General features: G+C 38.2%; 1 protein-coding gene across 1 annotated transcript in view; it reads right to left on the bottom strand.

The window, feature by feature from the left end:
* Nucleotides 1-899: 899 nt before the first annotated feature.
* The window catches only part of TPH2 (tryptophan hydroxylase 2), a 96,487-nt gene continuing 85,004 nt past the window's right edge, over nt 900-12,382 (bottom strand). Inside the window, exons 9-11 of the mRNA XM_008055240.1 lie at nt 10,580-10,675; nt 1,953-2,086; nt 900-1,824 (exon numbers count right to left, since the gene is read on the bottom strand). Of these exons, the coding sequence (XP_008053431.1) occupies nt 1,650-1,824; nt 1,953-2,086; nt 10,580-10,675 (405 nt within the window). The 3' untranslated portion in view covers nt 900-1,649. The remainder of the gene's footprint in view (nt 1,825-1,952; nt 2,087-10,579; nt 10,676-12,382) is intronic.

Genomic DNA, 12,382 nt, shown 5'->3' with positions numbered 1-12,382 from the left:
CTTTGTGACTCTCACATTCTGTTCGCCAAATTCTTTCTCAAAATTCAGTTGTTCTGAGAATGCTTTGAAAATGAAAGATCTTCGATAGTTAAGATAACCAATATTCAAACCTCTGAATTTTCATTTTAATTTGACCTCCCCCTGATGTGTATTTTAATTCTATCTCATGGTCTTCCTGAATATATTTAGCCCAAAGATCTCTGATCCATAGTGGACTTCATATAAGAATATGAATTTGCTTGAAATAATATGTAATTTCTTATTAAAAGAACATCTTTGGAGATTGCTCGTGTAAATATATTAGAATTGCCACTAATTATTTTGTCATCGTTTTCTTCTCTACTTTTTCTTGCCTCCACTTTCAGCATCAGTGTTCTCACGAAAGCAAAATCCTGGGACAGTAGTTGTGTCTGGTTAGAGAATCAAAAGAAGATAAAATTCATTCACTCTCAGTGCTTTTTATTTGCTCACTTAATCATTTGATTTCATCTTTTAATTCATGGTGTATCACTATTGTTTGTCCAAAGTTGCTAGTTTGGGAATGTGGAAAACCTCTTACAGATCTGGCCTGGTTTGCGGCTGTAGGGGGACAACTTATATACTGTTGGAAACAACTGATCACAAACCTACTCCTATTTAGTGATACACATTAGTTTTGATAGGCATTACTTTTCATTCTCTGATGACACGTAAACACATGCATACCCCAAGATGAATTTCTTAGCAATCTGAAAGGAAAATGCAATGGACTATGAATGTGAGTGCACAACTAACTGTGCTGCTTTGGGAAAATCTCTTAACTTCTCTGTGACTTCAGTTCCACATCTTTGAAATCAAAGATGATCTTTATACCTCTATGATTTTATTTACCTTTGACCAAAGAAATGGGTTAAACATCTGAGCATGATAATTCACTTTATTCCAGCATAAAATTCATAGTCACGAGATTTGTTGTCCACAGTTTGTTTAGTCTTTACTAATGTCCTTTCTAGAAGTATTGCCTTCCAAAATACTTCAGGAAGCTTATTGTATCTGAGTTTCCACAAGGTCAATGCAACCTATATACTCCATTTGTAATCAGTTCTCTTTCTTGCATTGTATAAATATTCAACCTAAAAATCATCGCAACTACTGTTACGTCAACAATTTTTGAAACAAAATATTGAATTTTCTGTTATTATTATGGGAAGTTTCCTACAATTCTGTGTTTATCTCAAATAACGCTGTGAAAACACGGATACCATTGAAAATAGAAACAGCTTCACTGCTATTTTCATTTTATCAAATGAACACAGAAGGAAGGCTCAGATGTGAGAAATAAAAGGGCATAAACTAGTCTCATAACAGGGTTATTTGTTACAAATTTTAAATAGATGCAATTGGGTTAAGGACACTAAGCAGGAATGCCAAATCTATTTAAGACATTGAAGCATATTATACTCTTTCATACAATGAGTGGTTATCTGTCATTGGTCTTCTTATGGTGTTTTACACATTAACACAGGAAGTTACAAGCAGGTATAGATATAAGAAATCACATGCTTATTAGCCAAGCCATGACACAGAAAGTTACTGGTGTTATATGACATTGACTGAATTGCTACTAAGCCCCCAAAAGATCATTCTGACAACAACATCGGTTCCAGGCATCAAATCCCCAGATATTGGTTCATTTTGTTTAAGGCATCACACACTGTGTTCAAATCGCTGCGAAGGTCCTGCACCACATTTTCAATACTTCTGGTGTCTTTCAGAATTTCAATACTCTGTGTGTAGGGATTGAAGTATACTGAGAAGGGACGGGTAATTGACTTTGCAAAGTCCCTGCAGTATAAACAGAAATAGAAAGATATGTGATCAACCCTCATTGGTACAAGAGATAGACAGAAGGAAGGAACAGAGCCAGCAAAATAAAAAGTGGCTTTCTCTAGATAGGAGGAAAATAAGTTTACCTCATCTTTTCTTTGGCTTCTTCAAAACTTTCTGAAACAAAGTAGGCTTCCTGGAAGGTGGTGATAAGGCATTCCTGTAAGCAAGTTGTCTTTGGGTCAAAGGCTTTCACACATGCCTTGTCAGAAAGGGCATGCTGCAAAATATACCACAAAACCTGTTAAACTCCATAATAAGACTTCCAAAGTGCCATGACATCACACTTTTACAACACATTTGAAAGCTCGGTAATCCTACAGAGCTGTTCAGTCATGAAATATAGAACTCTCTGTCATGAAATATAGAACTAGTCTGTCATGAAATATAGAACGCTCCCATGTGCAGGGTGAATTGAGTATTAACATTTTGTTTGTTTATTTGTTTGTTTTGTTCTTTTTTTTAAGAGTGCTAGGTACTGAGGGGGAAATGAGATGATGGTATCATTTTTATTTCTCATCAGTTAAATTCATACGGAAGGACAGTTTAGAGCTGTACCCCAACAGAAATGGAATTTTAAATCTATACTATGAATAGAAGCAGGGACAGCATAAATATACTCCTAAATTTATTGCTATAAGCAATGTACTAAAATTTCACTTTAATGGCAGAAGTAATAATTACCTGCATGGAGAGGTAATTTGAGCTCTGACTAAACTACTTGTGGATTCATCTTGATACATTTTGAGGCCAGGCACAGTGTATCAACAGAGTATGGAGTGGGCCTGTATACTTGACGACACTTGCAAAACATTCATTTGCTTTCCACTAAGTACTGCAAAGCAATAGACAGCAGATAAATATTGCCAGTGGTGGGGGAGAAGGGGTAATATTAATAGTTATAGTTATGCACAAAGCAGGCATTAGGAAAAAAAACAGGAAAGCCAGCGTAATTATTTATTGAACCATCATTGGCCCACTACATGACTGGCACTAAGAACAGTAGGAACAATGAAGGACTGTATTCTCCAGACAAATTCAGTGATGTTAAAAGTTAGTGGTCATTTCCTGCTACATGCTACCTGCCTGTTTATAGACCCTAGATTGATGGCTCTGAGATGTAATGTGCATAAGAATTGCCAAGGATCTTATGAAAATTCAGATATCCAGACCTCAATTGTATTTGGTAGGCCTGCATGAAACCCAGAAATCAGCATGTTAAAGGCATTCAAGGTCATGCTGACTGCATAGCTATGAATTCTATTTTGAGAAATACTACTCTTGATTCTGTCTTTTGGGTGTCGAGGGAACGGGATCTTGCTCTGCCCTTCAGGCTGGAGTTCAGTGGCATGAACATAGCTCACTGTGGCCTCAAGTGATCCTCCTGTCTCAGTCTCCTGAGAACAAACCACTGCATGCAGCTAATTTTTTTAACTTTTTGTAGAAATGCGGTCTTACTATGTTACCCAGGCTGGTCTGGAACTCCTGACCTCAAGCGATCTTCCCACCTTGACCTGCCAAAGTGCTGGGATTACAGACATGAGCCACCTAGCCTGGCCAAATTCTGTCTTTTAAAAAATGTAATAGGCAAATTAGTTAGGCGTGAGAGGCAGAGTGAGAAAAATATAGTGGCAGCAACTGCCTTGAACTGGGTTAGAAAACTAGGGTTCTAGTCCAAGTGTTGCTGCTGCCTAACTGGGTACTCTTGGCAAATTGTTCAGCTTTCCAGGGCTTCCATTCCTTCACCTATAAATGAGAGCTTTCGGCTGGATGTTCCTGAAGACACTCTCTATTTCAGCCTCTGGATTTCACCCGTAGCATTTTTCTATCTTCTCAATTGCTAACAACAAAGGTTTTCTGGAGAAATTCTGAATACCCTTTCCTGCTCAATATTCTTGGTGCATTCCTCCAACAAATTCAAAATGCAGGGAATGATTTACAGTTCTCCATGCGGAAGTCTGTGGTTGCCTAAATTTGAAAATGCAATTGAGATCCAAAAGACTGACACATAAGAGAAAGGGCACCCTGTATGGAACTTGCTTTCCCACAAAGTTCTGTTGTCCAGATCAATGCATATATGAATCATGGAATGCAGAGGGCCTCTCAAAGTGAACTCATTTTTTTGCCCCACAGAACAACTTCATTATAAGCAGAAGGTCACTACACTTGCAAATGCATTTGTGCGAGATTCAATGCAGTCCAGTGAACATCAGGGGATTCTGGTTCCACATGACCAATAATTCTGTCCACATTACAAAAACAAATTCATAATTTCAAGAAACAAAATGTCCTTTTATAAGAGCTTTGCTCCTCTGTGAAGAATTGGCTTCCGATTGGCTCGCCATGGTTTTCAGAATTAGAATTAGCTTTCTTTGCAGCTGCACACTCTTGTTACATTTCACTGTAGTATGTTTCTCTCATCGTCCATTAATCCATCAGTGCAAATGGAAAGAAGGACAGTGGCTGACTCAATGCCCTCAATCTTTCTACTCTCTCATCCCTGTCTTCAGGGGCATGCACAGAGTCGTAGCAGCACAGGCTATAAGAAGATTTAAGCCATGGCTCCCCTGAGACATCCCTGCTAAGCCAAAGACGTTTCACTGGGTCAAGGACAAGCACAGGGAGGAAGTGAAATTCATCTGCTTGGATCGCCAATGTGTCTATAGGACATTAACAACCTCAGCAGTCTCTATGTGTAGAAGACGCCTCCAAAATGTATGTATACAATAACAGAGATGGAAATCACTGTGACTTTAGAAAAATTAATCATGTGATGACTCCACTGAATAGCCAAATACTCATTTAAATCATTTTAACATACAAAGGGAATCAAAAGAGGTCAAGAAAAGGCCCAGAAGGTAGGGTGCCCCATACTTCAGGAAAATTAAGGGATTCGTGTATAACATTTGAGGCAAAGACTATTTGGCAATATAGATCACATTTGTCTAATATATAATATTTAAAGAAAAAACTAGAAGTTAATTGTTTTAAGATCTCAAAAAATGCAGTCTACCCTCTGGAGCCTGCCGTGCATGTGATGTGCTGGTTACCTGCTAGAGATCTCTCAACCCATGGAGTATGGAACCAGTGCTGCTATTAACGAACACAGGAGTAATCATGGTACCCATGGGTTCGCCTGGAGAATGACAAAAACCTGGAGGCAGGGGAGCAGCCAGTGAGTGAGTCCAACAAATTGCCCCCATAACTGGTCTCATTTACCTGACGAAGAGCTATCCTGTGTCCCGACTGCCAGGAACATCCATGCAGCCAATGAGGGGGTATAAAATAGCATCCATGTCTCCCTTGGGTCCAGTGTTCACTGTCTAGTGAAGAAGCCCAACTGAGTTTGCTTCTCAACTCCTGTGTCTCTCTCTTAAACCCCTTAGTTTTGGGGAACAGCTACTGTGCCTTCTCCTCTATGTCCAGAGTAGATTCTCTGTAAACGTTGAGCCAAACTACTTGATGTCCCCAGGGAACACTGTGGTGATTCCTTCCTGAATTGTTGACAGTCTGGTATCCTGAAGTCTGTAAGAATTAATCCAACTTCCTGCAAAGAGAAGCTTTATAATACTCACAGAACCTGACTGACAGTCTTGTACTCTCGAGTCATTTTAAAAGTGCAGGACTGCTTGGGAGTCACCTTCTCTCATTTGAACACCCTCTGAAAGAACTATTTTGGATTTACCCCACAATGCTAAAGACAAGAGCACAGGATTGGGAACAGGGAGACCTGGGTTCTAAATGTAGCTGCCCCAGAGGGTAGAGGTCTGATATCAAATGAGTGAAAGAACCCCACATTGGGCTGCAGTTTCCTTTGATCAACTGAAAAGATTGACCCACATGAATTCTAAGGTTTTTCTTGCAACACAATTTTAACAAAGCCTTCAGATACACAGCACTCAAACAACCATCACTTCCCTCCACACCTGGCACTATAATTTGACTGCAGCATCCTCCCCACCCTTCCCCATACAGGCGAACATTACCAATTAATTGGCTTTAGTGTACAAGTTAAGACTTACTTGCCATACCAGTGTTTTGCACATAAAAATCTTTTCAACATCAAAAATTTCCCAGGATCTTATTATTAGTAGATAATATTATAAGACAATTGAGAGGGCAGGTCTTTAAGATAAAAAATTGAAGTTCAAATCTCACTCCATCTCTAACTAATTACATGACCTTGGGCAAGTTACCTTATCTCTGTAAGCCAATTTCAGTATTCACCCGGGAAACAGAAATACTAATAATATCTATAACCCAGGGTTGTCATCAGAATTAAATGAGGTAATGCACACCAAGGGTCTGGCATGAGAAGTGCTTGGTATACTTAGTTATCATCACTAATTCAGTCCACAGATGATGCTTCATGTACATGTGTGTTCAACCACATGTTCACCTTCTACCACTTATGCAGCCCCTCTCTTCAGGGATCTGGAACCCACATAGAGAGAAACACAGCCCTTGCTATGAGGCTTCCAGGCCCTAGTCTGCAATAACGAATGCCAAGAGTTCATCAGTTTAAAATATTCCTTCCTCCCAGACACCTGCTTCTGCGATGACACAGAGTTATTATCTCAACTATTCTGGATGGGAACCCTGTGATCCTCACTCTCTATATTAGGACTGATTAAAGTTGGAAAAAGACTCAAGTGTGAAGTCAGGTCTATGGGTAATTTGGGCCCTAGACTCTGAATAAGAATTTGCTAGCACTCCTACATTCACACCACAATCATCTTTTCCCACATCGAAACAACAAATATATACATACATTTGTATATGTACACATGCACTATGTGTGCATGTATGTAATATTTTTAACCTTCTCTCAACTAGCAGAATGTGGCATATATATCGCTAGTGCCAAATTGGGCAATGTCGCATTACACTTTTTTAAATTGGTGATGCTGAAAGTTTCATCAAATTGAATAAGCTGCAGGGTGGAGGGAACAACCTCTGACTTCAAACAAACCTTTTGTAAAAAACCAAAGATACAGTTTCCAGCTCCCAAATGTCCAGCATTTTCTCCATCATTACCAGCAGTGTCTGCCTCATGAAAAGAAAGGGGAGGAGGGAGAAAGGCATGAGCCATCTGAACAGGTTAAGAGTAGGAGAGCCCAGCAGCAGAGTCCTAAGTCTAGCCACACCCTGACCTACCAGATGACTCCAGGGGACCTGTCTTCTCTACAGTTTGGCAATAATTCTGACCACCTCCCAGAGTTGCTGCAAGTGATAGTAAATACAAATGCCTATAATAAATGTAAAGCTGTTCTGAGAATGCTGATGAATAGCTATATAAAGACAAAACAACAAATCCACCGTGCAAGATATCCTAAAACTAAAGTCAAAAAACAGTAAGAAGATTTTTTAAACCATCAGCTTTGTCACAAAAAAAGATATATTTATATGTAGTATTTCAGCATCTACCATGAGGTAGGTGTTAAGGTTATTTACAAAAAAAGTCTAATATCTTACCTGAAAGAAATAAAGGTCTAGAAATTAACTTCATTCTTGAAAAAGAAATAAAAATCACCATTTACTTTTGATATGGATTAACTTTTTCAGATAAGACTCAGCCAATTCACTGATTAGCAATCATTTCCCTACCACCTAATGTGAACAAACTTCATTGTCACTTCTCCAAGAGAATTGGGTTCAACAAAAATCCTTATCAGTCACTTTCTTAGAAATTCCCTGCTAGACATCTAGGTTTCTTGAAATCTTGGACCCTCAATTTTGTGTGTTGAACAAAATGAATGCATAAGCAAGCAAATAATAAATTTTAAAATGTTAAATATATAGTTTGATTAACTCTAGGATAAAGAGAAAAAGGGTAAAAGATGCAAGCTAGACTATGGGTAAAAGGCCATCAATTATCCTATTTTCAAACTTTTCTTTAAATATTAGTGTACCAGATGACTTAGCTCATTATTAATTGCTCTCCACAGTGATGAAAAAGCCCCACTCAGACATACTTTTAGAATTCCTAAAAGTATACTACAGAACAGATCATTAGAACTTGAACAAGAGAGACTGTGGAGGGGGTAAAAGTAATCTTTATGGCTATTAGATTAATGATAGCTTTTACAAGCTTTTCCATATGTATTTTGTTTCTGTCTTCAAAGAAAAAAATAAGCATTGTTAAAAAATAAGAGGGAAAAAATAAAAGTTATCCAAACTTTAGATACACCACTGGGAAATACTTGGTCAGCTTTACAGAGCAGTATCTATGATGATCAGGAAAATTTAGCCTCTTTCAGCACACATTTCAGAATATGTACTATCCAGGAAGAGAAGGTGAATCGTGGATACTTATGAAAAGAAAGACGACGCCAAAACCTCTAGCAACTGGAAAAGCATAAAATATTTTACTTCAAAGAGCAAGAGCACTCAAAACTATAAGCGTGTTTACACAGGAATTATGATAATGTCATTAATAAAGTCAACCCTACATGGATCCAGGACCATCATCTGTTCACTTAAATAAAAGCTAGAAGTGTCCAGAAGTGCCATGAGAAAACTTTAGGCACTGTCACAAGCAGTGCAGGCAGAGGGTGAGGGAAGAGGTGCTAAGGAAAATTATTATGTATTCTCAGTGAACAATCAAGACATTTCTTATAGAAAGAATTTCTGAATTGTAAAAGAGGTCCAACATAGCAATCATAGGGATGTTGGAGTATTGAAATTTGAGAATTGAAGAACACTAATGGCTGGAGGTGATGGACCAGAACAAGGAGATGCATGGCAGACATTGCCCTTCGGTGTACCTATTTCTGACTGATTTCCATCTCCAGATGATTCTGTCTGCGCCAATAGCAACAAGAACAACAGATTCACCCTAGTGCTGCCTATACATGCCTCATTAACTAGACCGAAGGACCCGTCGCAAGTCTTTTGCGAGAGATTTGTTTCTCTTGTTTCTGGTATAATTTATAAACCATCTGAGGAAAATGTAAATAGATGTGGCTCAAGGGTTCCATTGTTTTCTGACTCTTTTTTTTTTTTCCAGGAAAATTGAGAAGCACTCTATAGAGGGCATGGTCTTATGGGGATATGACATCATGCTATCGCTGTGGGCTTTGACCACTGTACAGAAATTAAGCCTAAATGGATGTTTCATTGAAAATTTGTTAAAAAATATTCCCCAGTTCCTTAATGAACCAGGCTTTGACTAGGGTCTCAGTGGTCCACCCGCTGCTGTCCAGTGACTCTCTTCCTTTCCTTCTTACCCTTTTCATCTCTCAAGAATCCGCTTGGACACTAGGGCCCTTGTTAGGAAGTCTTCTCAGTCATGGCCTAATGTGAGCCAGGCACATGTCTTACATTGTCACACTTTTTGCATTAACTGATCGGTTCTTCATCTCTTGTATTAGAATCCATAGTAAACTCTTTGATAGCAAAGATCTCAGTCAGTGTAGCCTAGTGGTTAAGAGCTCAGATCCTAGAGTTTAGACTTCTGGTATGTGGGCCCAGCTCTAACGCTTGTTAGTTGTGTGAACTTAGGCAAGTTCCTTGATGTCTTTATCCCTCAGTTTTCTCATCTGTGATCATAATACCACTTATCTCATTGGGTTGTTATGGGAATTTCATGAGTTAATGTCTAAAGCACCAAAAATATTAATGTCTATTTAAATGCTTATTCAAGTTGTTATTATTTTCTTCTTATTCTTCATTATTATTACTTGTCTTTTTATCTCCAGTGCCTACATAGTGTATGGACATTGCAGAGGTTCAATGGAACATTTGAGAAAGGAATGAAGAAATGAATTAATGGAGTACTAAAATGAGCAGACTCGATAAAACTATAATTAAATTTCCTCTTTCAAGTATACAACCAACCAAAAAGTTCCTATAACTATATACTTCCCAATTCTATTATGTAAGGTTAATCACTTCTCAAAATAAAAACTCCAGAATAGTCTCTAATCCTGATGTTAGTCTGAATAAGCAAAGAAATATTAAATTATTTTCAGCACTATTTCCAGATTGTGTATCACATTGCATTCAAAATGCACCAAAACTTGCTATCCCCCAGTACTACAAATAGCAATTCTTAAATATTTAATTTAAATATTTAAATTATCCAAATGTTCCAGATCTCAACATTTTGGAATAGATAATCATTTTACTGTATTTTAAGGCAAAAAAAAAATAGCATTTTCTGGCATCATTACGTGTGAGATACCTATCTGACAGTGTACTTATTTAGTTTGATTTCTTCAAAATGTTTATGTCCACAAGTATTTTATCACACATTAATTCTGAAGAAGTTGGAATAACCTCAAACTCCCCTTTGGGAAATAGATGCATGAGGTCCATGGGAGCCAGGGAGGTGACAGAAATCAGAGTAACCAAGTCACACTCACAGATGAATTTCAATCAGGAGGATCACTGCTAGCTCACTGCTCACTTCTCAGCACTAAACTTAGGCCAGCCATTTGTTACCCAACATTTGAGCATACATTTGTCATTCCTGTTGATTTGTGCACATGGTTGCTCATGCATTTGAGTCACACCACAAACCCAGACAGGCATGACCCATTTTCAGAAGTGCAAAAAGTTAGGTCAGCATCCACATCGGAGGTGCCAAATCCTCTATGTTAAATATTTATGGGGTATCTGTGGGTAGAAATGCTCAGACAAACAAATCAATATTTTCTATGACCTTGAACCAGTTTGCTTGGGAAGGATATTTTCATTCACAACTTCATACCTTTAATTCTCCAATGGAGGAGAGGAGTCCTGCTCCATATGCCCGCAGTTGCCCTTCTTGCTTGCAAAGACCAAACTCGATCGTGAAGAAATAGCACTGAAAAGAAAAGAACATACATCCAGTGAACTGGTCAAATGGCTCTTCAATAGGATGGCATCCAAAATAAAAGGGTGAACCGCGCATAATTCCTTTAACATTATCAATTTAAATACACTTAAATCAAAAACATTTATCAAAACGAATTCTCTTGTTTAATATTCTCTCCCTGGGTTTAAAGTATACGGAAAAAGTATTAACTACTAAGAGTCTTATGCGTCCCTGGATGTAGAAACCCTATGGGTTGGCCAGGCTCGGTGGCTCAACCTATAATCCCAGCACTTTGGGGGACCGAGGCAAATGGATTGCCTGAGTCCACAGATTCAAGACTAGCCCAGGAAACTTGGCAAGACCTGATTCTACAATAAATTAAAAATTAGACAGGCATTGTAGCATGTGCCTGTAGTTCTGGCTACTTGAAAGGCTGAGGCAGAAGCATTGTCAGAGCCCAGCAGGTCGACACTGGAATGGCCGTGAGTATGACACTGCACTCCAGCCTGGGCAACAGAGTGAGACTCCAATTCAAAAACAAACAAACAAAAAAGAAACCCTATGGGTCAAATCATATCCCTTGCAATAATTCTAAAAATGAAAAATATAGATTTAAAAATGAATGAATATATCACAATAACACCATAAGAATATGCTACTTACCAAATTGTGTTTCAGTGACATAAATAAGTTCATGTAAATGTGGCAAAATAAGTTGAAATCTAGTCACCTCAAACTTACTTTTACAGTTCGTTTATCTAATCAACGAACATTTGTTGAGTCCCTTCTAGGTGCCAATGCTTGGTAAAGAATTGTAATAAAGAAACGAGAGAAATCAAGAAAACAAGCACCTGTATATACCTACCAAATTACAAAAATCACATTTTAATATAAATTTTCAGCCTGTAATCCCACGCCTTGGGAGGCTAAGGTGAGTGGATTGCCTGACCCCGCGGGTTTGAGACCCACCTGGGCAACTTGGTGAGACCTCATCTCTACAATAAATCAAAAAAAAATTAGCCGGGAATGGTAGCACACGCCTGTAATTCCAGCTGCTTAGAAGCCTGAGGCAGAAGGATCGCCGGAGCCCAGCAGGTTGAGGCTGCGGTGGCCAGGAGCAGCCACTGCACTCCAGTCTGAGCAACAGAGTGAGACTCCAACTCAAAAATAAATAAATAAATAAATAAATTTTAATGAAATCTTAAATGTATGTCTATGTATGCATATATACATGGGGGGTTACATATGTATGTGTACATACATACATAGAGATGCTCCTCAATTTACAATAGGGTTATATCGCAATAAGTTGAAAATAATATCCTAAGTTACATCCAATGCAACTAATCTACCAAACATCATAGCCTAGTTTAGTCTATGGTAAACATCCTCAGAACACTTACTTTAACCTACATTTGAGCAAAATCATCTAACACAAATATAATATTGAAAAAATAAAAATTCTAAGTATGGTTTCTACTGAATACATATCGCTTTCACACCATTGTAAAGTCGAAAAATGGATCTATCATAAGTCGGGACCACACATGTGTATGCATGTATGTATATGTATGTACACTGGCCCAAGTTTTAACAGCATCAATGACTACAACTTTCCCCTGGATATTAAAATCTACAGTTGTTTTTGCTGTTTTTAAGAAATCAACCTAATCAGAGAAATCTCTACAGAACCAAAAAAAAAAAAAGACAGTGCTG

This window comes from Carlito syrichta, unplaced genomic scaffold, assembly GCF_000164805.1.
Source record: "Carlito syrichta isolate Samal-C Ts95f unplaced genomic scaffold, Tarsius_syrichta-2.0.1 Scaffold301786, whole genome shotgun sequence".
NCBI classification, from domain to species: Eukaryota; Metazoa; Chordata; class Mammalia; order Primates; family Tarsiidae; genus Carlito; species Carlito syrichta.
The sequence above is the reverse complement of the archived record's forward strand: the minus strand, read 5'-3'. Positions and strand labels throughout refer to the sequence as shown.